Source organism: Pristiophorus japonicus, chromosome 20 (assembly GCF_044704955.1).
Source record: "Pristiophorus japonicus isolate sPriJap1 chromosome 20, sPriJap1.hap1, whole genome shotgun sequence".
NCBI classification, from domain to species: Eukaryota; Metazoa; Chordata; class Chondrichthyes; family Pristiophoridae; genus Pristiophorus; species Pristiophorus japonicus.
In genome coordinates this window covers 15129999-15156695 of record NC_091996.1, presented here as the reverse complement: position 1 = coordinate 15156695, position 26697 = coordinate 15129999, and the positions used below count along the sequence as shown (strand labels likewise).

The 26697-nt window shown below is 43.7% G+C and overlaps 1 protein-coding gene across 5 annotated transcripts in view; it reads right to left on the bottom strand.

Annotated features, from left to right (window-relative positions):
• The window catches only part of ass1 (argininosuccinate synthase 1), a 143140-nt gene that overhangs the window by 1216 nt on the left and 115227 nt on the right, over positions 1 to 26697 (bottom strand). For all 5 annotated transcript variants that reach the window (XM_070863783.1, XM_070863785.1, XM_070863786.1 and 2 more), the window contains 3 exons: positions 23990 to 24121; positions 13539 to 13695; positions 2020 to 2085 (listed from right to left, as the gene is read on the bottom strand). In XM_070863783.1, the coding sequence (XP_070719884.1) occupies positions 2020 to 2085; positions 13539 to 13695; positions 23990 to 24121 (355 nt within the window). The remainder of the gene's footprint in view (positions 1 to 2019; positions 2086 to 13538; positions 13696 to 23989; positions 24122 to 26697) is intronic.

Sequence of the window (26697 nt, the reverse complement as noted above, 5' to 3'; positions counted from 1 at the left end):
GTACTCAAATCCCCTTGCTATGAAGGCCAACATGCCATTTGCTTTCTTAACCGCCTGCTGCACCTGCATGCCAACCTTCAATGACTGATGTACCACGACACCCAGGTCTCTTTGCACCTCCCCTTTTCCTAATCTGTCACCATTCAGATAATAGTCTGTCTCTCTGTTTTTACCACCAAAGTGGATAACCTCACATTTATCCACATTATACTTCATCTGCCATGCATTTGCCCACTCACCTAACCTATCCAAGTTGCTCTGCAGCCTCACAGCATCCTCCTCGCAGCTCACACTGCCACCCAACTTAGTGTCATCCGCAAATTTGGAGATACTACATTTAATCCCCTCATCTAAATCATTAATGTACAGTGTAAACAGCTGGGGCCCCAGCACAGAATCTTGCGGTACCCCACTAGTCACTGCCTGCCATTCTGAAAAGTACCCATTTACTCCTACTCTTTGCTTCCTGTCTGACAACCAGTTCTCAATCCATGTCAGCACACTACCCCCAATCCCATGTGCTCTAACTTTGCACATCAATCTCTTGTGTGGGACCTTGTCGAACGCCTTCTGAAAGTCCAAATATACCACATCAACTGGTTCTCCCTTGTCCACTCTACTGGAAACATCCTCAAAAAATTCCAGAAGATTTGTCAAGCATGATTTCCCTTTCACAAATCCATGCTGACTTGGACCTATCATGTCACCTCTTTCCAAATGCACTGCTATGACATCCTTAATAATTGATTCCATCATTTTACCCACTACCGATGTCAGGCTGACCGGTCTATAATTCCCTTTTTTCTCTCTCCCTCCTTTTTTAAAAAGTGGGGTTACATTGGCTACCTTCCACTCTATAGGAACTGATCCAGAGTCAATGGAATGTTGGAAAATGGAAAATGGAGGATGTGTGTTTGTGCACGTTTCCTCACATGGTGGGTTCCTGACCTTGGCTCCAAGATGAAATAGAAGAGTGGAATTAGGTACTTTGCAGTATGGAGGGGAAAAAATTAGGGGGCAAGATACCCAGGGGCTGCTGTTGCTCCCTCCTCATGCCAAGTTACAGCATATACCCATCCTTGTGGCTAGTGCATGGTGCAGGCACAACTAAAATAAGATAATAAAGACAAACAAGAACTGCATTTTTAACCTTACCTGTGGTTGGCTATTAAGTTGTTTAACATTTTAGATCATACTCAGAATGGTTTTTATAAATGATGCCCCCCATGATAATAGAAAAAAACAATCACCTTTTGAACTAAGCATTAAACACCTGGGTCTAGAAATTGCCCCTCGCCCCGATTGGGGGCAGTAACGTTCCGGGTCTGGACTTCCTGTGTCCAGCCTGGAAGACCCACCTCTGACATAGAATTGGGCCGTATGCCCTCTCCGGCGCTCTGCTTCCTTTGAGGGGCGCTCCCGGAGCTGTGGCGGGACGCTGAGCACATGCTCCCCGAAGCGCTGACACGCTACAATGCGCCTCCCCTTCCATTAAAGGGGAGGGCCGCTACATTCTGTAGGTCCTTTGGTGGCTGCCACTGGGCCACCAGGGACGCGATCGACTGGGCACCCAAAGTGAAATGCCAAACTGCACGATGGCGGTCTAGTTGACACAAGGGTCGTCATTGTCGGGTTGACCCAAGAGTCAGCCAACAAATAAAGATGGTGACTAGGGGCGCTAAAGGCTTGCCCTTTATATGGGGTGCCCTGGTACTGGATGTCTGTCAGCCTCGCAGCCCGCAGGGCGGTGAGGGGTCGGCTCGCGTGCATGGCGATGATGTCATCATCGGTTGCGCGCCAGTCTGGGGCGCTAATCGCGGGGCGCAGCGCCGCTGGGACAGCGCCCCCCAAACCTCTGGGGCAATGTCCCAGGAGGCGGTAGCGCCCCCTCTCCCGGGTGAAAATGCCATTGGGGACTGTTAGCGCCTCCAGAGGTGCTAACAGGGCTATAAAAAGGGGGCAATTTTGTCCCCTGGAGTAAAAGTTTTTCTTAAAAAAATATATATAATTGACACTCACCTCAAAGAACAGATCTTAATAAATCCACCTGCATCAATTGGGTCATAATCACCCTGTACATTCATGCTGCAAAGAAAAATTAAAAAATAAATCACATTAATCCTCTCTCGGTTAATATTCTTTTGATATATTCATTGTTTCAATGGCCGGAATTTTCTGCAAGAAGGTGGGCTGGGGACTGTGTGCCTCCGAGGCTGGCGGGAAACTTGGGAGGCCATGTTTCCCACAGGCCCTGCCGACTTTAATAGCAGGGCCCTATTTGCATTGGGCCTCGGTTTCCCGCCTGCAGCCAGACTGATTGTGGCTGGCCTCAGCATCATCATTGGGGTGGGAGGCCTCATTGTGGGGGATTGGAGGCCTTGTAGTGGGGTCTCCGATCGTGGGGGGTGGGTTTGGCAGGATCCCTGTATCCATGAGGTATGTATAAAGCCACTTACCTCCTGGATGCAGCAGGCCCCACCTCCGTTTAACTCCCCAGTTTCATGAATTGTACGAAATCCGTCCACACGCAGTAAAATTCAAAATGGAGGTTAAAAAGAGAGGCGCTTCCAGCCTCATTATAATATTTAGATTGACTTTCCGCTCCCTGGGAACTGATTGGTCACCTGCCCCCATCCCACTTCCATTAAAACATAAAATTCCAGCCAGTTATTCAAGTTGTCAAATAATATGTTCAAGTACTTGTATTGCGATCTGAATGTAAGCACTACTATAATGCAATGTCTCACCAGATAGATAAAAGTTTGATCACTGTATCAAATCCAATTGAGGTGGTGGAGCATGTTGGAGAACCAAAGTCCTACAGCATGGAACAGCTGGGTGGAAGTTTGCATCTCTGATTTCCCCTATGTGTCAAGCTCTGATCTTTGATGCGCCACCGAGATGGGGTGCCAAGCAACAGCAAAAACTTGCATTCATATAGTGCCTTTAATGCAGAAACATATCCCACGGCACTTCAGAGAGGCATAATCAGATAAAAATGGACAGTAGCATTGAGCTTAGGGGAGTGACTATGGGTGTTCTCTATGAACTTCCAGAAGGCATTTGATAAAGTTCTGCACAAAATTATTCGCAAAAATGAAAGAACACATAATTGGAGGTAACCTTGTGAAATGGGTTGGTAAGGTAGGAGACAGAATAGAGGTAAAGGGAATGTTCTCTCATTGGTGGGATGTGATAAGTGGTGTTTCCAGGATCTACACTGGAACCTCAGCTTTTCACTATTTTAATGACTTGGATGGAAGAATAGAGAGGTGTGTATCCAAGCTTGCAGATGATAGTTCGGAGGCACGGTAAGTTGTGTAGATGGGAGCAGGTTGTTACAAAAGGGACATAGATAGACTAAGTGAGTTTGGCAAAACTATAGTAGATGCAATTCAATGTGGGGGAGGGAGAGTTTGGATCAGAGAAAGACAAATCAAAATGTTTTCTTAATAGTAAGAGACTAGGAGCTGTGGAGAAGCAAAGGCATTTAAGTATCCAAGTACATATATCACTAAAAGCTTGTGCTCAGATACAAAATGAAATCAAAAAGGCTAATGGAATGTGGTGGGAGTGCAGAGGTTATAATACTAAAAAGTGAGAAAGTGATGCTTCAGTTGTACAGAGCCTTGGTTGGACCCCATCTAGAGTGCTGCATTCAGTTTTGGACACTGAACCTCAAGAATGATATATTGGCCTTGGATGGGGTACTGTGCAGATTCACCAGAATCTTACCAGGGCTTAAAGGGTTAAATTATGACGACAGGTTGCTTAAACTTGGTTCGTATTCCCTTCAGCTAAGAAGGATGAAGAGTGCACTAATTGAGGTCTTTAAAATGAAAGCGGGATTCAATAGGGTAGACAGAAAAACTATATCTTCTGGTGGGGAAATCCAGAACATGAGGGAATAATCTTAAAGTTAGAGCTAAGCCTAAGCCATTTAAGAGTGAAATTGGGAGATATTTTTCACAAAGGGTAGTAGAAATCTGGAACGCTGTCTCCCAAAAGGCTGTTAGTGCCGGATCAATTGAAACTTTCAACAACACGGAGATTGATAGATCTTGGTTAGGTAAGGGCGGGGGAAAGAGTGGGGTAAATGGAGTTGAGGTACAGATCAGTCTTGATCTAACTGAATGCCGGAACAGACTTGAGGGTCTAAATGGCTTGCCCCTATGTTCTTAGGCAACTGAAGTCACAGTTGCCAAGATCGAGGCAAAGGTAGGAGGTAATGCACAAGAAGGAACTGGGTGTTCATGGGAGTGGGATGGGGGGGGGGGGTTGGTTGTAGGGCTGGAGGAGTTGAGAGATGGGGGGTGGGGGGGGTGGTGAGGTCCTGAAGAAATTTAAACACAAGGATGACAATTTTAAACTGGAAGCATTGGGGCATCAGGAGCCAATGTAAGTCAGCGAGGACAGGGGTGAAGGATGAGTCACATCCCATAAATGAATGAATAACTAAATAAATAAACCGATAGAGAATTCAAGAGAAACTTCTTTAACCAGGGAGTGATTAGAATGTGGAACTTGCTACCACGTGGAGTGTTTGAGGCAAATAGCAAAGACACCTTAAAGGGGAAGCTAGATAAGTGCATGAGGGAGATAGGAATAGAAAGAAATAGGGTAGAGCATAAACCCATTGAGGCAAATGGTCTATTTCTGTACTGTGAATTCTATGCAATTCTATGTAATGTTATGAAGTGGAAGTAGGCAGTCTTTGTGATGGAAAGGATACAGGATTGGAAGCTCAGCTTAGGGTTGAATTGAATGGTAAGATTGTAAACAGCCTGAGACAATGGATGAGGAAGGGTTTGGAAGCAGCCAAATCTGGTGACGAATAGGTAAACTAGTTGTGTGCCAGGTACGTTTAAGTCTGCACCCTTTGGACTTGAGGGAGCAAAGGTTTTACAAGGGTGCAGGACATCAAAGGAGAGGAGAGAATGCTTCAGCAGATCGAGGGCTGCTGAAATATTATGACAAAGGGAGGGGCCAAAGGCTGGGTAGTCAGAAACTTGAAAGTGATATGGGGAGAGTTTTCTTCCCAGAGGCAGATGCAGAAGGAAATTTAGTTGGAAGGAGGTAGGAAGATGTGGGTGGTGAGGAGTACAAGTAAATGGTTGGAGATGGCCTTGCCCGTGATCGAGACCATGGCAGTAGAATGTGAGAATGTATTCCCTTGTGGCTAGCTTTACAGTGAAATTGGCAGAAGTTTGGGGACAAGTATGTAACCTGCACCTTTGTGGTAAAATGACTGAATAAAAGGGAAGAATAATTACCCCCCTCTAAAATTTTAGTGAAAGAAATTATCAAAACCATCAAAACTTAGCTTACAGAATGTGTATTTCACCCAGATTTCAATTGTGTAATGATCAAAAGATATTAGAGCTAATTATGATTATATAACTGACATCTTAGCAGCAATAAATGATACATTTCATTATTCACTCAGCAAGCATGCACAATTGAATTAGAGTGGTTTGTGATGTATCTACTAGCACTGCACTACACACACACACACACAATCTAAATGAGCAAACCCATGGTTGATTTTAAAAACTGCATTTTTTTAAACTCTTCTTACCATGAATACCATATGAGCAGATTGATGATGATGGTGCCCTGGGGAGTTGCCTATACCCCTATGGTAGCTACTGTTTGCTAAATAGTGTTTGCATCCAAGGTTTTGCTTACACTAATACATCAATCTGTTCTATCGTTGCTAAATGTAGGGTCAACTGCTTCAACAGATAAATCAGGATCAATAAACGGTTGAAGTATAATGCACGTTGACAGCAACTTGTCCATGAAACATGCATCACTTTAATTTTACTCCTCAGACTTTTATTATAGTCTGTTAGAAGCCAAGTCTAAAAAGCCACAACATATTGATACAGCCTTTTCAATGGACAACTTTTGTTCAACAACATTGATTTTTTTTTATTCTTTGACACTCAGGCCTAATAAAATGAAATCTCTCAGTTAAATCACCAGAGTTTTATTTTTAATGGAAAAATTAAAAGGCGAGTTATTATTTTTTGTTGCTCTAAAGTATTCAGGCTGCACTTAACGCTCCCATACAGTGGGAACTTAACAATTAGAGAACATCCATCAAACACAGCTTTTGTTGGCAGTTGTAATCTGACAATGTCAAGGATGTAGAGAATCTTCAAGGCAACATGGCCAATTAAATGTACTGAGAATCTGGTTCTCTCGTCCACCCAATGTGATAAAAACTAATCAGATCACGTGGTTGATACGACAGGACTGTGTATCAAGCCATGGGTTTTGATTGCAGAAGTCTGGTTTTTAAGCTACATGACAAAACATTTACTTGGGTGTTTAACAAAATAAATAAAGCTTAGGGTGAATTCTACCAGTGTCACTCCCTAACGCACCACTGGCATTGGTTGGTAGACAGGAAGCAGAGTAGGAATAAATGGGTCCTTTTCAGAATGGCAGGCAGTGACTAGTGGGGTACCGCAAGGGACCCCAGCTATTTACAATATACATTACTGATTTAGACAAAGGAATTGAATGTAATATCTCCAAGTTTGCAGATAACACTAAGCTGGGTGTGAGCTGTGAGGAGGATGCTAAGAGGCTGCAGGATGATTTGGACAGGTTAGGAGAGTGGGCAAATGCATGGCAGATGCAGTATAATGTTGATAAATGTGAGGTTATCCACTTTGGTGGCAAAAACAGGAAGGCAGAATATTATCTGAATGATGACAGATTAGGAAAAGGGGAGATGCAACGAGACCTGGGTGTCATGGTACATCAGTCATTGAAAGTTGGCATGCAGGTGGTGAAGAAGGCAAATGGCATGTTGGCCTTCATAGCGAGAGGAATTGGGTATAGGAGAAGGGAGGTCTTACTGCAGTTGTACAGGACCTTGGTGAGGCCACACCTTGAATATTGTGTACAGTTTGGTCTCCTAATCTGAGGAAGGACATTCTTGCTATTGAGGGAGTGCAGCGAAGGGTCACCAGACTGATTCCCGGGATGACAGGACTGACATATGAAGAAAGACTGGATCAACTTGGCTTATATTCACTGGAATTTAGAAGAATGAGAGGGGATCTCATAGAAACATAAGATTCTGACGGGATTGGACAGGTTAGATGCAGGAAGAATATTCCCAATGTTGGGGAAATCCAGAACCAGGGGTCACGGTCTAAGGATAAGGGGTAAGCCATTTAGGACTGAGATGAGGTAAAACTTCTTCACCCAGAGAGTTGTGAACCTGTGGAATTCTCTACCACAGAAAGTTGTTGAGGCCAGTTCGTTAGATATATTCAAAAGGGAGTTAGATGTGACCCTTACAGCTAAAGGGATCAAGGGGTATGGAGAGAAAGCAGGAATGGGGTACTGAAGTTGCATGATCAGCCATGATCATATTGAATGGTGGTGCAGGCTCGAAGGGCCGAATGGCCTTCTCCTGCACCTATTTTCTATGTTTCTATGTTAAGACAGTGATAACTGTGTCAAAACCGAGAACATTATAACAAAGGTGGAACTTACATCGAAAAGGAAGCAGAAGATATTTTAACACCAACTATGTTACTTTTTCACTGCAAGGTTTTTAAATTATATCATTCGGAGCAGAAAGCATACTGGTGATACAGTAATGAACACAATAATGTGTTTGTATGAAATTCCTTAATAATATTGCACATGCAGGACATCTCCGACAACAGACATGTGCCCCGATTTTTACGGGAGTATGGATACTGTGGGCATGAGCCCCAAAATGGGCGATGCACCCGGGAACACGGCCTCATTTGAATAAAAGTTCCCAGAGTCCCACCCGACACTTGGCTCTGGCTGCAATCTGCGGGAGCTTTCTGACAGCGATTGGGGAGGTGGGGAAAAAAGAAAGAGAGCCCAGAGCAAGGGTGGCCGACATCATTCTTGAGACACGGAGGAGCACTCTTGCTCCTCATGGGCCATAAGGAAACCTAAAATTAAATCTTCTGGCCCATAATCTGGCTCCTGACAGGTTCGGCCTGACGGGGCAATGCTTTCGCGCTCAGGCCTCCAACTAAAATGTCAGATTGGGACCCGATAATCAGAGCAGGCTGGGGAGCGGAAGGAGCAGTGTTTCGGCCTGGCCCAGCAGTCTGTGCAGCCCGTGGCATGTGATCACCATCAGAGCAGGTCGGGGAGCAGAAGGAGCAGCATGGCAGCATACTACTCCAGGGAGCAGCACATGCTGGAGCAGGAGAGCGATGGCAGCGAAGAGGGCGACTGGATTGGATGTCACCAAAATCCAGGTTGGTGATTGGAGCGTGGGCAGGTACAGCAGGAGCGGCGAGGTCGGGGTGATGGAGTGGCGAGAGATTTCAGAGGGATGTGATCGGGGCCCAGGAAAGGCGCGAGTTAGGGGCCCAGAACGGACCAGTTCACACTGCGATATGTGTGTGCACTAGGTCCATGCAGCAGAGCTAGTCTCCAGTCTCCAGGTACAGCAAGTGATCAGGAAGGGGATGGAGTATAAAAGCAGAGAAGTCTTACTACAGCTATATAAAAGGTATTGGTGTGGCCACACCTGGCATATTGCGTGCAGTTTTGGTTTCCATATTTACGAAAGGATACACTTACTTTGGAGGCAGTTCAGAGAAGGTTCACTTGGTTGATTCTGGGGATGAGGGGGTTGACTTATGAGGAAAGGTTGAGTAGGTTGTGCCTCTACTCATTGGAATTCAGAAGAATGAGAGGTAATCTTATCGAAATGTGTAAGATTATGAGGGGGTTTGACAAGGTGGATGCAGAGAGGATGTTTCCACTGATGGGGGAGACTAGAACTAGAGGGCATGATCTTAGAATAAGGGGCCGCCCATTTAAAACAGAGATGGAGAAATTTCTTCTTTCAGAGGGTTGTAAATCTGTGGAATTTGCTGCCTCAGAGAGCTGTGGAAGCTGGGACATTGAATAAATTTAAGACAGAAATAGACAGTTTCTTAAACGATAAGGGGATAAGAGGTTATGGGGAGCGGGCGGAGAAGTGGAGCTGAGTCAATGATCAGATCAGCCATGATCTTACTGAATGGCGGAGCAGGCTCGAGGGGCCGTATGGCCTACACCTGTTCCTATTTCTTATGTTCTTATGTCTTGGTTAACCCTTGCCACTTGACCAAGACTTAGCTCTGTCAAGCCCGTGTGGTGGCTGGTATGCAACAGCCACCACACGTTAAAAAAAATCCATGCACAGGCATCTTCCATCCTTCAAGATTTAGTTCGGGACCTGGAATATTAGGTCCTTCATTGAAACACCTGTGAACTTTTTGGCATGGAAGCAAGTCATCCTCGACTTGAGGGACTGCCTATGATGATGATGACGACGACGACATAATCAGACCCGATCTGCATATTTGAAAAAGGATCATGCTGCCTTCCTGTGGTTGTAACGCTCACCTGCTCAAAAGAGCACTTTAAGATTTGGAAACAGCAGGTGAGTGAGTGGCCTCGTTTTAACTGCCCCCTCCCCATCCCCTGCCCGGTTTACAGCAAGCTGGGAAGTTAAAACCGGGGTCATGGTGTTTGAGAAACCTGATGTGACTGACCCTCAGAGGAGTCCTTATTGAGGTGTATAAAATGATGAGGGGCCTAGATAAAGTAGATAGGAAGGACCTATTTTTCCCTTAGCAGAGAGGTCAATAACCAGGGGGCATAGAGTTAAAGTAATTGGTAGGAGGTTTAGAGGGGAAACTTTTTCACCCAGAGGATGGTGGGTGTCTGGAACTCACTGCCTGAAAGGGTGGTAGAGGCAGAAACCCGCACCACATTTTAAAAATACCTGGATAGGCACTTGAAGTGCCGTAACCTACAGGGCTACGGACCAAGAACTGGTAAATGGGATTAGGCTGGATAGCTCTTTGCCGGCCAGCAGGGACACGATGGGCCGAATGGCCTCCTTCTGTGCTGTAAATTTCTATGATTCTATGACCCTCATAAATCTCATCCTGTCAGCGTTACGACTACGATCCTTATAATGAGACCAGAATGTACCAATAGAAAAAATGTTGCTCACACCATTCTAACAATCGGTTCTCAGCAAAAATAATATTTTGATTTGCAAAGCTGCTGGACCATACTTCCCCCCCAAAAATTTATATTACATCTTGTGCAACATTCACTATATAGGCCTGGCTTCCCTGGGATTGTGCCATTAAAGGATTTGATGTAACACTGCACCAGAGTGTTAGTTCAGAAACCTCTCCTCTTAGTTTGAGCTGCAGCAAACAATGGAACACTAACCCATGGTGGAGCGCGCAGGCTTAATTCTATATTCTGCTGAGCTCTTGTTGTATGGCTATGGAGGGGCACTAAACTAAATCCCGTCACCCTGCCCTCACTGGGTTGAAAATGGGAAAAATATTGTTTCACAATTCTTTCCTGTACTGTTCTCATGTGGCTCTTCGTAGCAGTTCAGAGCTGTACTGGCAGTGGCCTGGGAGAAGGTCATCTGCCTGCCTGTCTACCTCTTAGCTGCAGATGATGTGTGCCTGGGGAGACCAAGAAAAGGGGGGAAATTAAGATTAAAATACCCTTAAATAATTCTTTAAAATCTCTCCTGTTTTAACTGTAAAAAAAATGCTTTTCTTCATCTCCCTCCATATAGGTTTCAAAACACCGCAGCAGTTACGGTCAACCTTGCAACTGATGAATTATTTGCGAGAATAAAAAAACAAGCAATTTGGAAGAATTTACAATGGTGCTGGATGTCTCTCCAGAAATCCATGCTTTTATTTTTGTGCAGTCGAGTGGGCTGTATGCCGTATAATTACATTACTTTATACCTACTGTGACCAGTCACTTCCAGCCTCCTATACTGCTTACTGCTATTCTTTTATTAGTATGATTCCATCATCAGTCAAACATTTTAAAGGCACTGATGTAGAAATTGAAAGAGAAATCGCTTTGGAACTGACAGGGAATAAATGCTCCTGATTACTTTTACTTTATTCATTTAGCTCCTTCTGTGACTGTAAGCCATAAAGAAGGGGATTATTAAGGGTTACTCTGCACACATTTTGGCTACAAAAGAGATAAATCAACTGTGGTATTTATCCTACCCGATACCTTTTTTCCTCAGGGATAAAAACGTTTCAATGTCTTTACAATCTCAAAACGTAGCTTTGACAATAAGAAAATAAACTGCATGTGTAACACAATACAATTTTAACTCTGCATGAGTAATTGTATTTACTTATTTAAAAACAAGGATAAAGGACACAGTTTATTGCTTTTTGAGTGGACTGCGAGAAATTTTACACAGACTTGTATTGATCCACTAAATGGTACCATGGGTTATCGACCTGTGTGTTATTGTTGATTTTTTTGTAGCAGTAATTGGTGGATTAAAATCAATAAAGATTATAACACTGAAATATGTGCATCAGATGTAAGTAAACAGAAGTTAGCATTTTTTGGGCAGTGAGACAGTCAATAATTAATCTCACTGTATAAACAGTAATACATTGCCTCCCCATACTTGCCCACTTGCAAAACATCAAGCTCAATACCGCAACAAATGCAAAAAAATTTTCGGCCTTTAGTATCGAATATATACATTATACACAACAAGTACATAGACAATGGATGAATGAACATGATTACAAGGAAATAATTTCCTCAAGAGGGTCTGGGTGGCCTCTAAACCACAACAGCTTAAAACTCAATTTATCAGCTTCAACTGCACTATCGAGAGATGTTATTTCTTTTAAAACTCAATCCTAAGTATATTATTCCCATGAATCTCTGTATTTCATTTATAGAAAACACATATAGTGAAAAATGTGGAGGTAACCAAAGTAAGCAAGAAGGTCCTCATTTGCACTGATCATTGCCCCGGTAACTGCCCCCAAAGGAAGTGGAGTGTGGGAAATTGCACTCCGCTTCCATTGAGGGGTGGTAAGGCCAATTCTGCGGCAGGAGCAGGACTTCCACGCTGGGGGCTAAAATTCTCTGCCCCAGAAGGTTACCGCCCCCAAGATGGGAGCCTGTGCGGGGAGGCAGAGGGAAGATGAGGGGAGACGGGGGCGGGGGATGGAGGGGAGAGTGGTGGAGGTGGGGGGCGGAGAAACCCAGGGCGGGGGACAGGAGGGGCCACATTGCAGCGGAGGTCTGGGGGGGGGGGCGAAGTGTGTTGGAGGGGCAGGCCTGAGGGCTCTGTGCCTCGGTGCGGGGAGTGTTCAGAGTGGGGTGGACGGGTTGACTGTGCAGATGGCGGTTGGTGGATGTGGCCGGGGCTGGGGGCTCGACATCTGGGGGTGTTCGGCATTTGGGAAAGATTCTGACGGGACGGGGCGGTTTGGGTGCGGGGGGAGTGTTCCCGGTGTTGGGTGGGTCCGGAGCCGGGGGGCGGGGGCACGCTCTTGGGATTGGGGGGTGGGCTGTTTGGGGCTGGGATTGGGAGAGACTTCTTCACTCGGGGAGTTGTTGACCTGTGGGGTTCCCTGCCGCGGAGAGTTGTTGATGCCAGTTCATTGGACGTGTTCGGGAGGGAGTTGGATGTGGTCCTTGCGGCTGGGGGGGTCGGGGGGTGTGGAGGGAGCGTGGGGGGGAGGTGCTGGGGTGGGTAATCAGCCATGATCTTGTAGAATGGCGGTGCAGGCTTGAAGGGCCGAATGGCCTACTCCTGCACCTATTTTCTATGTTTCTATGTTTTTTATCACACATACTTACGAGGGCACCATAGAACGCAAACACCAGTTGCACAATCTTTGATGCAAGGAAATATCCTGCCTTGTTTTGATATGATAAATATCTCAGTAAAAACCAACATTTACATTTTAGTATACTGTTCCTTCCAATCATATCAGGAGATGCTCTTTTCAATTTTCCAGCAAAATTCCCTTTTAATTCCTGTAATGTTGTACTGTAATATTCTAAGTTTTTGTATTAGATTGCCACCAAATTCTGGCACTTAAAAATATTAACACAAAATGATGGGAATACACTACAAGTCAAGCAGCATCTGAAAGAGAAAAAGATAGGTTCACATTTTGGGTGGGTCCCTTCTTCTGGAGACAGTGGTCTGGAGGGGGGCGGGGTTAGCGTCCTTTTAAGAGGGATTCAGATGTGGAACAAACTCACACAGCAGGAACACCTGTTCTATCTTTCATAGCAGCCATAAATTTATGGTGACATAAGTTTTAACTGATCTCCTTAGTGGAAGACATAAATCTTCTGATCCTGATTGCATTGTTCCTCTTTAATTGTCTGGCTTCCTATTTTGGCATCATGTTCAAACTTGGGAGATTTTGCTCACTATACCCTTATCTACGTCATTAATACGGACAGCTGAAATGGGTTGTCAGGAAGAGTGATTCAGGCCCGAACTCTGGATTTATTCAAGGAAAAGTTAGATGTTGTATTAGGAAGATGTTACGGTTGGTATTTTGGAATAATAAGAGCACATGGGATGAAGAGCCTTATTCATCCAAACCGATCTTGTGATGGGAGTTCACAGCATAGAAATTCCCATGCTATTCAAACAAAACTGCAAATCAATCAATAACGATGGTGCTGTTACTTACCTGACAAGACTCTGGTTGTACAGGGAAGTAGGTGACTCCCGACCAAGAATGTAAACTTGTCCCTTAAAGACAGACACCTGAACTTTCCCTGCAACGTGCTCCTGTGATTTGTTGATGCAGTGACGGACAAATTCACACTCAGGGCTGTGCCAAAATCCTATCAAATCATGAAAAAGAATGAATTTTCAAACAAGTTAATAAGTATCGAACAGATAATCAGAAATGATTGCAAAGTAGTAATCTCATTGAGCAGGTTCAGAAAACATCATAAACCATGGCTACAATAATTGTGCAGTTCATAAATGCCACTGGAATCCCAAAGATGTATATTACACTGACAAACCTAACACTAGTTAGCCTTGATGATACCATTTGGGCTGCACTGCAGGAAGATAGGAGAATGGGCACCTCCTGATGGTGAAATCGGAGGCTGTTAACCTGCATTCCATACAACCCAGCAACCTCTGGTTCCAAACATCCAACAGATGGATTACTCATGTGATCTGGTTATCATTACATTTTTGAAAGCAGCGTAGGGCTCAATTCTATGGTTTTTAAATACATTAGGGCCCATTTTCCTCCCATAGTCCTATATAAAGATGCTGCAATGTTGAAGTAATTATCACAATATGCAGAAATGGGAACAGAACAGGTAATAATCCTACTTTATTAAAGCCATAGGCTCTGCAAATTTAACAGAGTTCTTTCGCTTTTTCTATGGATGCTTCAACAGGGCTCACCTCCGTTCTCTTGCTTTCTTTTGTTCTAAAGAATCACCCAATACCCAGGTGGTCCATTAAGAAGAAAGGAAGAGAAAATATAGAAGAGAAGGAGAAAAAAGGAAAACTGAGCAAGACAGATAAAGAATATTTTACTGTTGCTTGCGGCAAACCAGACTCCCCAAACACCTTTTTCTTCAACGACTGTCTGTCCCACCTGTGACAGAGACTATAATTCCCGTATTGGACTGTACAATCACCTGAGAACTCACTTGTAGAGTGGAAGCAAGTCTTCCTCGATTTCAAGGGACTGCCTATGATGATTTTACTGTCATTTTTATAATACATGATCTATTCAATTTTCATTAGTCGAAGTCGAAGGCACAAGTTCTTGCTAGTGTTATGAAGTTGAGTAATGCAGGGCTCCAAACATAAATACTCAAATATACACGTGGAGTGCCGTTCACTGGTCAGCTACTGTCAATGTGCATCTTTCTATATAGTTACCAGGAAATGTCACTCCTTACCTCTAATCATAACAAAAAAAATCAATGTTAAAGCAACTACATTAAGAATAATGGGTCACTATGACACAGGCTATCCCCTGGAGCCAAGCAATGAATACAGCTTGCTGCTTTTGAAAAAGATTTTTTTCCAGAAATGGTACCTCATGTATGCAGATGTACAGTTTAACTCAACTGGAAATCTCACACTTGGGGCTTGCAGAATACATTCAGGTTAGATCAAGTATTCATAACAAAAAAGTTTGGAGCTGCCTTTAGAGCGACAAGGGTCGAGCCAACCTGACTAAAAGATATAGAAAAAATTGAACAGGAAATAAGAGTACGATAACTTCTAAAACCCAGACTGCGCAAGCCGTCAGGTACTGATCCAGCAGGCGAGCACAGTAGTATGCACTAGTACCACTGCTTCTCCCCTTGGCATCTACAATGTCAGCTGCTCAATAAAACTCACTCACTGCTATGATGTACACTATACCATCTACATGGCATATTATCAATGCAATTTGTCTTGTGTTGTAACCAATATAAAATACTCCCATCAACAGATTCTCCAGCTGTTATCAACAAATACCATGAGTTTTTAGTGCTTTTTCTGTAATTGCACTTGATCAATAGACTGCAAAAGTGCTCTAATTTACTAATAAACTGGAATCCATTCATCCAATTTGGACTAACGTTCAGTTAATTACTGTATAACTTGATACGACTACAGGATTCAGTTATTTGAAAAACCTATCTGCAAAGTCTTTTTTTAATTATTTACAGATGTTTGCATTAATGATTTTGTTTTTGGAGGGGGGGGGGGGGTCATCCATTAGAAATGACACCACATGGCAATTTCACAAACCTACTGGGAATCACCAAAGTTATTACAAGAGAGGGCTTCTCAGGAAAGAAAGGGCTGAAAAATGGCTTCTTTCAAACTTAGTAAAGCCCTACCAACCCTGACAATGAAGTCACAAAGGGCAGTTCAAATTCATCCTGCAGGCCTTTGAGCCCTGAATGAACAGCTGAACCTATTTTCTTCTGGGTCTGGCGTGGCCCCCTGATAGGTTGTTGAACTGTCCCACGAGGGGCTCCTCAGCCCTGCTACTAAATCTAACTGAATAGCTGAGACCTGACCCAGTATTTATCAGGATTGGAATCAAAGGTCCATATGTTTCATTTTGCAAACCTACACGTTCTGTTGACGCTCACCGGTACCCTCTTTCCAAAATAACATCTCTAATCAGAGCTCAAAGGAGCAGACAGTCTCCAATTTCTCCTTTTTTCTGTCCCTTTTTCTCTCTCTGCACAAGAAGCTATCACTGGCACATCTGTCTGTTTTCTGGCTCGTGCACACCTTGCCAACATATTCTCCAGCACTCAACTCCCTCGAGACAGAGACAATGTAATTGCTTTTTAGTATCACAGAGACATTACACAAAGCCTATGATTATCCCGAGCCAAGCCATAAAACATAGAAAATAGGTGCAGGAGTAGGCCATTCGGCCCTTCGAGCCTGCACCGCCATTCAATGAGTTCATGGCTGAACATGTAACCTCAGTACCCCATTCCTGCTTTCTCGCCATACCCCTTGATCCCCCTAGTACTAAGGACTACATCTAACTCCTTTTTGAATATATTTAGTGAATTGGCCTCAACAACTTTCTGTGGTAGAGAATTCCACAGGTTCACCACTCTCTGGGTGAAGAAGTTTCCCCTCATCTCGGTCCTAAATGGCTTACCCCTTATCCTTAGACTGTGACCCCTGGTTCTGGACTTCCCCAACATTGGGAACATTCTTCCTGCATCTAACCTGTCTAAACCCATCAGAATTTTAAAAGTTTCTATGAGATCCCCTCTCATTCTTCTCAACTCCAGTGAATACAAGCCCAGTTGATCCAGTCTTTCTTGATAGGTCAGTCCCGCCATCCCAGGAATCAGTCTGGTGAACCTTCGCTGCACTCCCTCAATAGCAAGAATGTCCTTCCTCAAGTTAGGAGACCAAAACTGTACACAATACTCCAGGTGTGGCCTCACCAAGGCCCTGTACAACTTTAGCAACACCTCCCTACCCCTGTACTCAAATCCCCTCGCTATGAAGGCCAACATGCCATTTGCTTTCTTAACCGCCTGCTGTACCTGCATACCAACCTTCAATGACTGATGTACCATGACACCCAGGTCTCGTTGCACCTCCCCTTTTCCTAATCTGTCACCATTCAGATAATAGTCTGTCTCTCTGTTTTTACCACCAAAGTGGATAACCTCACATTTATCCACATTATAGAAACATAGAAACATAGAAAATAGGTGCAGGAGCAGGCCATTAAGCCCTTCTAGCCTGCACCGCCATTCAATGAGTTCATGGCTGAACATGAAACTTCAGTACCCACTTCCTGCTTTCACGCCATACCCCTTGATCCCCCGAGTAGTAAGGACTTCATCTAACTCCCTTTTGAATATATTTAGTGAATTGGCCTCAACTACTTCCTGTGGTAGAGAATTCCACAGGTTCACCACTCTCTGGGTGAAGAAGTTTCTCCTTATCTCGGTCCTAAATGGCTTACCCCTTATCCTTAGACTGTGACCCCTGGTTCTGGACTTCCCCAACATTGGGAACATTCTTCCTGCATCCAACCTGTCCAAACCCGTCAGAATTTTAAACGTTTCTATGAGGTCCCCTTTCACTCTTCTGAACTCCAGTGAATACAAGCCCAGTTGATCCAGTCTTTCTTGATAGGTCAGTCCCACCATCCCGGGAATCAGTCTGGTGAATCTTCGCTGCACTCCCTCAATAGCAAGAATGTCCTTCCTCAAGTTAGGAGACCAAAACTGTACACAATACTCCAGGTGTGGCCTCACCAAGGCCCTGTACAACTGTAACAACACCTCCCTGCCCCTGTACTCAAATCCCCTCGCTATGAAGGCCAACATGCCATTTGCTTTCTTAACCGCCTGCTATACCTGCATGCCAACCTTCAATGACTGATGTACCATGACACCCAGGTCTCGTTGCACCTTCCCTTTTCCTAATCTGTCACCATTCAGATAATAGTCTGTCTCTCTGTTTTTACCACCAAAGTGGATAACCTCACATTTATCCACATTATACTTCATCTGCCACGCATTTGCCCACTCACCTAACCTATCCAAGTCACTCTGCAGCCTCATAGCATCCTCCTCGCAGCTCACACTGCCACCCAACTTAGTGTCATCCGCAAATTTGGAGATACTACATTTAATCCCCTCGTCTAAATCATTAATGTACAATGTAAACAGCTGGGGCCCCAGCACAGAACCCTGCGGTACCCCACTAGTCATTGCCTGCCATTCTGAAAAGTACCCATTTACTCCCACTCTTTGCTTCCTGTCTGCCAACCAGTTCTCAATCCACGTCAGCACACTACCCCCAATCCCATGTGCTTTAACTTTGCACATTAATCTCTTGTGTGGGACCTTATCGAAAGCCTTCTGAAAGTCCAAATACACCACATCAACTGGTTCTCCCTTGTCCACTCTACTGGAAACATCCTCAAAAAATTCCAGAAGATTTGTCAAGCATGATTTCCCTTTCACAAATCCATGCTGACTTGAACCTATCATGTCACCTCTTTCCAAATGCGATGCTATGACATCCTTAATAATTGATTCCATCATTTTACCCACTACCGATGTCAGGCTGACAATTCCCTGTTTTCTCTCTCCCTCCTTTTTTAAAAAGTGGGGTTACATTGGCTACCCTCCACTCCATAGGAACTGATCTACCCTCCACTCCATAGGAACTGATCCAGAGTCTATGGAATGCTGGAAAATGACTCTCAATGCATCCGCTATTTCCAAGGCAACGTCCTTAAGTACTCTGGGATGCAGTACATCAGGCCCTTGGGATTTATCGGCCTTCAATCCCATCAATTTCCCCAACACAATTTTCCGACTAATAAGGATTTCCCTCAGTTCCTCCTTCTTACTAGACCCTCTGATCCCTTTTATATCCGGAAGTTTGTTTGCGTCCTCCTTAGTGAATACCGAACCAAAGTACTTGCTCAATTGGTCTGCCATTTCTTTGTTCCCAGTTATGACTTCCCCTGATTCTGACTGCAGGGGACCTACGTTTGTCTTTACTAACCTTTTTCTCTTTACATATCTATAGAAACTTTTGCAGTTTGTCTTAATGTTCCCTGCAAGCTTCCTCTCGTATTCTATTTTCCCTGCCCTAATCTGCCTTCTTTGATGCAACACTTCCCATTAAAACCAATACATGGGTTAATAGCGCCCTGGGTATATTTTATTTAAAACTAAAAATAGGTTTCTACCACGGAAAGATTTCTGCTGATAATGAAGGGTTAACCTATCTGCAAGTTTGAATAAACTGCATTTAAGATTCACTTCCATTTTGCATTCAATTTGAGGGACAGTCATGTTGGAAATGGAACAATTTTCATTTTTCTCACCCATCAAGCACTCCCAGGTCAGTTACATGCCGAATAATTGCCTCTACTCTGCCCCAAGAATACAACTTACTTCTAACTTTAGAACAGCACATTAACTTCACCAATGTGACATTTCAATTCCCTACATCACGTATCCTTATGGCTTCCGAGTAAGATTGACAAATTAGTGCCAGTGTAAGGACTGCTACAGACTCAGACCCAGAAAGAAGCAAGCAGAGACTGCCGTAACTCATTTCACTTAAGACCTCGCAGCTTTCAGAACTAGAAGAGATTATCATCATCAGTCTGGGCATTATTCAAGCCCTATCCCCAGAGGCAACGTGACAATGGTTCCAGTCCATTGTGCCTTGGTGTCAAGGGAATTCAGCAAAGGGAAGGCTACTGAAACTGACATTCTACCACGCTGGTGCTCCAAACTATACCAAAATGGTGCCCTTATTACACATTTAGCATTTCACGTTGCTGAAAGTGGTCACTGCCACAAACAAAATGTTCAAAGTTTCAGTTGACCTTATCAAAAAAAAAAATCACCTGCTAGGGTTTTCATACATCTTAAACATTTGTTTTCTGTAGTTTTCATACTGGCCCCAAGTATAACAGTAATTACACTAAATAACAGAACTCTGATCAAGTATTTTCAGAGGCAGAACATTAACCCAAGCCCATTCCACACACCTAAAAACACCATTCCTGTTCAGTCTGCTGTTACTAATGAAGAAAAGCAATTAGATGTTTAGTGTTTCTTAGATAATAAAGGTATGTGAGGGGCTGCCACTCGACTAAACTCTCATATCCTTCAATCACCCACTTAACCTTTAGAACTCATGGCATAACCTTTCCTCTTCTCGCAGCTTCTCCCATTCCCAGAACACAGTGAGCTCAGTACAGCAGAAACCCAGGTAAATAGAAAACTATTGGCTCAGTGTCCCATGTGAAATCAATTAGGGGCAGCCTCAACCCACATCCTTGTGAGCTTGGTCCACAGCACAAAACTCCCCAGAATTTGACACAAAATTTGTAATTTTACTCAGAGGCCTGCTAAGGGAAAAAAAATATCAATGATGCAGCAGGGATGCAATTCTAAGGTTGGATTTATCAGGGAAGAGTAAAGGAAGTTTTACTTTACATCTGGCTTTGCTGACAATGTCAAAATGGGCATCTATTCCCCAACAATAAACTCAGACGACAAAAAAAGTTTTTTTTTTCATATAAAAAGACTTGGACAAAATGATGGGAAGATTAAAAAAACTATTTTTGAAGACACAAAATGAGAAGAACACTGCAACTGAAAAACAGCAAAAACCAAAGTCTGTTCCAAAGGTACTGTAACAAACTTTTAGGTAGAGAGGCTCATGCATAAGAATGTTTAACTTGTGCTAGGAAAAGCTGACTCTCCAAAGCACGACAGTCATTTATCTATGGCCCAGGAGCAGAAAGGGTCATAAGATCACCCCCCCCACCCCCACCCCCCTGACGTTATGATATCATGACATCACAAAACGTCTTAAAGGGAGGTCATTGTCTGTGTGATTAGTCCCCCCCCCCCCCCACAGAACGTGGCCCGGTGGCAGCTCACTGCAATGGGACAATTACTTCACTGTGATTAAAAAGTGTGGGAGGTTGCTTATTTACAGGTGCACAGATTACACTCCTTTCATCTCCAGCTCTAAACAAGTTCTTTCCATCATTGATCTCACCTTACTTTTCCCAAGACTTGCGCTATTTCTTTGTAACCAACATCCAAACATTAATAAAATAAATCCTATTAACTTCAAGCTCTTTAAAAGACAATAGGATTAAACACCTGAGCTGTACCCTAGGAGGAGGATTTACCAGTTTAAATCTGTTTAAAATATTCATTTCAACAGGGAGCATTGACAAAAGCAAATAATCCTTGGAGACAAGTTGTAGCAATCAGAGAGTTTCTTCATAGAGAAACAGCTCTTCTGCCAGTTGTGGGGCTACTCGAGGTATTTTAGGTCAATTTATTTCTATTTCTCTAAAATACGATTCTTAAGGAGGCGAGAGAAAAATGGAAGCATCTTTCCACTACAATCCCAGATCACTTCTCACGGACTCTTCACAAATTTCTGCACTGCCAAAGTCCAGAGCTGACAAAAGGTACTTTCTAACTGGAGTTAACAGGCACTTTAGCAAATGGATTCAGGGGGCACTGGCTGAGGCCTGTGAGTAGGTCAGCTGCTTGTCCTAATGGATGAGGATAGTTCATGGAGTGCAGAATATCGAGAGAGATGTTCCCCCAATGGGCTCAGTGACTAAAGGCTAACATATAGCAATAAGCTAAACAGAATCTCCCAAGTTGGATTCCTGTTGTGTATCGAGTTAGCTGATGTGGAGCAGCAGTAGGTACTCTGCAATTGCTTCTTGCACTCCTGGGTGAGGGAAAGTAAAAAAATTAAATGAGCTAAGGTACCTGCTCCTAATCACTATCCAATGCATCTCCGACTGAAAATTATCTACATTGCAACATCGAGCAAGGGCCTGACTGGGCTCAGCTGTGATGCTCTTCATAGTTGAATAACCTGTCAACACTCACTATCTGGCTCACACATGAACGGTCACTTAGGTAAGTTACCACAGAACTCATAGGAGTATACCTTAGCATAAAACAACAACTTTAGGAAAAAGGGTGGAAGATTATAGGCGAAGGAAAGAAAAGGAGACAAAGTTCCTTTAATAGAAAAGGGTAAACTTTCAGTGCAAGTTCATTTTATACAGGAATATAAACTGGTGTACTTATATCTACTGTTTCACTAAAATTAGCAAAGTAATGAATTTCATCCAAAGGGAGAAAAATTCTGTTGGGCCCCGTTTGGGGGAGACAACATCCGGGAGGCGGGACATTTTGTGGCAGATGCGGAAGTCCCGCCCCACTCGCTAAATTCGGGTTACCACCCCCGAAAGGAAGTGGAGCGCAAAACACACTCCACTTCCTTTCTGGGGCTGACGGGTCGGGAGTGGGGCGCAGTGCTATGCTGCGTGGGAGAGGCTCCTCCGTTAATTAAAAGGAAGAGCCCTAGCTGCAAACTCTACAGTGACAAAAGAGTCCTATTTGGACTACTCGGGGGATCAAGGGGTATGGCGAGAAAGCAGGAAGGGGGTACTGAAGTTTCATGTTCAGCCATGAACTCATTGAATGGCGGTGCAGGCTAGAAGGGCTGAATGGCCTGCTCCTGCACCTATTTTCTATGTTTCTATGACCACCGGGAAGCGGGGATTGCGTGCCAACAGCCTGGCACTCGATCACGGCAGGGACCTTGCGTTCGAAGTGCTAATGGAACGCTCAGCAAAATCGGCGGAACTTTTGGTAATGGCAGACATCTCCCCTTTGCACCGGCCGGCCGCCCTGTACACATCCCCTGAAGCTGTCACTGGCATCGCCCAGTGCAGCTTCAGGGGGAGATATCCAATTTAGGGTCTGGGGCGCTGTGCACGCCGATGACAGCGGAGCAGGGCGCTAGGGGTTACTACCGGCGTTAAAATCCCATGGAATTTAGCAGGAGTCCTTAGCAGCGTGCATCCAGGCAAAAAGCCGTTTACGTTCGGAGGAGCAAACTACCCAAATTGCTAGGCCAAAGTGTCTCTATAATCAAAATCTACAACAGTTCGGCTCTATAAAATAAAATTTGGGATCAAAACGAATCTAATATTTTATTTCCAAAAGCTGCGCCAGTGATGGAGCTCCGCAATGCAGTCTGTACTTAAAAAAAAGATTTGTTCTTGAGCAAGTGGGTGCCGCTGGCAAGGCTGGCATTTATTGCCCATCCCTAATTGCCACTCAGAGGACACTAAAGCTAGGGCACATAGTCTTAGAATAAGGGGCTGCCCATTTAAAACGGAGATGAGGAGGAATTTCTTGTCTCAGAGGGTTGTAAATCTATGGAATTCTCTGCCCCAGAGAGCTGTGGAGGCTGGGTCATTAAATGTATTTAAGGCAGAGATAGACAGATTTTTGAGCGATAAGGGAAAAAGGGTTATGGGGAGCGGGCAGGGAAATGGTGCTGAGTCCATGATCAAATCAGCCATGATCTTATTAAATGGCGGAGCAGGCTCGAGTGGTCATATGGCCTACTCCTGCTCCTATTTCTTATGTTCTTTTATTATAATTTTGTGCGGAACGTATTATTCTGCTACTAAAATGGAGCTGGTAAGTTTTGTTTTAAAGGCCCAATTGTTATATAAACACATCTCCAAAGTGACTGCTGCTGAGATACAGTTCCACAGGTGACAGTAGTTCTGTTCACTTGCCCATGTGACCATTCTCCCATATATGCCCGTAGTCTTTGAATATGGCAGACTACTAAGTGAAGGTGACAGATTTCTAACTTTCTCTACCTCCAGCACGGACACGATGGGCCGATGGGCCGAATGGCCTCCTTCTGTGCTGTAAATTTCTATGATTCTACACATCCCCAACATAGATCAAGCGAGTGAGTGCGGCGTGCATCTCGGTGGATTTTGTAGAATAAGTGAAAAGAAATCTTGAGCGAATACGAAAAATTCTGTTTCCTCTGTTGCTCTATATGGCATATGGGGCAGCCACAGTAATTTCCCCCCTGGATTTCCACTAGAGTATCTTGGGTAAATTTAAGAAGTACATTGTTACAAATTGAACCAAGTAAATGGTAAAAGGAGAATGTGACCATCACATTGAGGGTCACTTTGCATTTTTGACAGCCAATGTGACTGGGTTATATTAGCAGCATTTCAACTTTTAAATGCAATGATTTTCCACCGTTTTCCTTGCTTACCATTGTACAGCTGTTCTGAAAGCCTCAGTGCCAGTTGCTGCTTGATTTTCCTCACTTCCTTGTCCATGGTGAAGGTCTCAATGTCCACATGAGCTTGATACAGAATTGTCCCACCTGGGGTCTCATAGATACCTAACCATTTACCGAGAGAAGAAAGAAAAAGAAAAACACCACAAAAAATTATTGTTGAGTGACAAAAATAATCACTTTTCTGACAGAAACAGGAGTTGGGCACCATTCAGTCCCAGCTTGCTCTAAAATGCATCTGTCATTATCTGCTCACTGGGACTCAGACAGTCCACTTCACACCTTGCAGTGAAAATTTCCAGATTCCTTGTTCTATCTGCACTCATTCTGACTAAATGACAGGGTTTAAGCACAGATCCCCCTCAATGTATGCCCAGTGGCCTCCCTGAAAGCCTGTAATTAAACAACTGCCAGTGAGCAGAGAGAAACTCAGCTGTGAAAATTAAGCTGTCACCAAGTCCTCAGTGCAGGATCTCCTCTTTATCTGTTCAAAGGGAAAGCACTTGGAAAAATCTGATTAGGTTTGTAAAATACGGTTCTGAGCTGCTTCCTAGGTTTTGTAGTTGGTAGTGGATAAAGAGATAAATTGTTAAAAGAAAAACAAAAGCAAGCAGTTTTCTCTCTTGATATGACGAGTTGTGACAATGCAGTTTATTTAACCACCTCAAGTATGAGTAAATATTTTTCAGGTGTAAAAATACACACTTTTTTCAGCAACACAGCTGCAATCAATCCCCATCTTTTATAAGTTTAACATGAAAATTAGTATATATTTCACAAATCAACTTGTTAAGCTATGGAAATTCCTTTTGGCATTTCTCTATATCTTTCAGTGTATTTCTACAAGGAATTTATATTCTGCATTACCACTGAAGCTTCTCATTTTCTTTTTGGGTCTTAGATTTTCCACTTTGGCAGGTTCATTGTACATACGTTAATAAATTAAGGATACTTTATATCCCACAGCACCAGCGTATGTGTGGTGTCAGAGTAAGTGGAATGTGGTCTTTAGTCCACGATTCCTCATATGTTTTCATAATCAGTCATGTTTCTAGAGAAGTGACAAGTAACGGCCAGATGATGTTTTCGCCCTCACCTGAAGTTGTTAGTTCCTTGTTGAGATAGAGTTTGACTGCAACCAGTCATCCTCCAGTACCTCACCCAGTTGGCCATTCATCATGTGTGAGCTTCATTTGGTGGGCTATTCAACTGTAGGAAACATCACAGTTCCTGTCCTCACCCAACATTCACACATGTGCACTACCCATGCCCTGGTGGTGACGATCCAACAGCGCAGACTGGGGATCAAAACAGGGATCTTCCTAATCTGTATGACTCTGCTGTTCATTGAACAAACTTTGCTGACCCATCCAGAATTGGATAATTCAAATTTGTTCAGCACAAAAACAACTTTGAATCATCCAGAGTAAACTATGGTAACATACATGTGATGCCAAACATTTTTAACTCAGATCACGGCCAGCTTTGTTACTCTTTATCCCCATCACATCAGAACAAGGAAATAAAGCAATACATTTTAATCAATGATTGTTATAAATGATAAATGTTTGGCAGTGAGTTTAAAACAAAAATTAAATATCTGGGGCTTTGTTCAAGTTCAAACCATTCAATATTCATTCTCATGGTTGATATAAAAAAAAGTTACCCTGCCCATGATTCTGTGACTCTAGTTGATAATATTCTGAGTCTGTGCTGATAACGCTAATTGGAAATTCGGGCACAATTATCACAGCTGGAAAATTATTGGCAACATGTACCCCAACTTTGTGCTGCTAGTGGTTAAGGCTCCCCAACACAATGTAGATTTGTAGAATTACCCATGATCTCACTTTGGGTTCAGAGGATGATTATAAATTACCAACTTCGTTTTCGGGATATAGAACATCACGTGGCGAAAGATCATGGCTTGAAATTGGATCACGCCCGATTGGGGAGAGGTGCAGGTACAGCGCACGATCACGTGCCTAATGAGGCTGGTGACAAGACCAAGGCAATTTGGTCTGCTAGCCTCATTAGTATAGTACAGTAGAGCTGTGGGTACTAGTCGCAGCTCTGAAGGCAGCTTGGCGATCACAGGGGGAATACAATATCACATGGCTGAAGGCAAATCTGGGAGGAGGGAGACAATCAGGAGGATTAAAAGTGCAGTCCACAAATTTAATGTAGAGCCGGAAGGAGATGGTTGCTTAGGCTGCATGTAGACCAGGTAATCTGAATGTGGCAGGCCCGTCGCCCACCGCATTCATGGAAAACCAGTTTCAAGTATGGGTCCCAAAACAGGCATTTGGCCCTGTGTTAGCATATTCGAGGGGCCCAATGCTCATTTTAGGTAGCTGCCAGGGACGCCTTGACAGCGTCTGAACCAATATGGGGTTGGACCTGTTCAAGATGTTTGGACGCAGGAAGTTGGCTCCCTAAATTGGACCTTTTGCACCAGTTTTCAGTCAAGCAAAGGGACACACGGGAGGTCCAATTTCACCTCCTACACCCCGTAAACACTCCCAGGTGGTGAGTATAACATTTAAAGACTGCTGACATTTTTAAAAGAAATTCTCAGCATTCCTACAATATAAACAGGATACTTCCTTTGTACAATTGATGAACCCTGACCCACTCATAACTTCACTCTTTTAATGCTTTAAATATCAAGTCTGTAAATT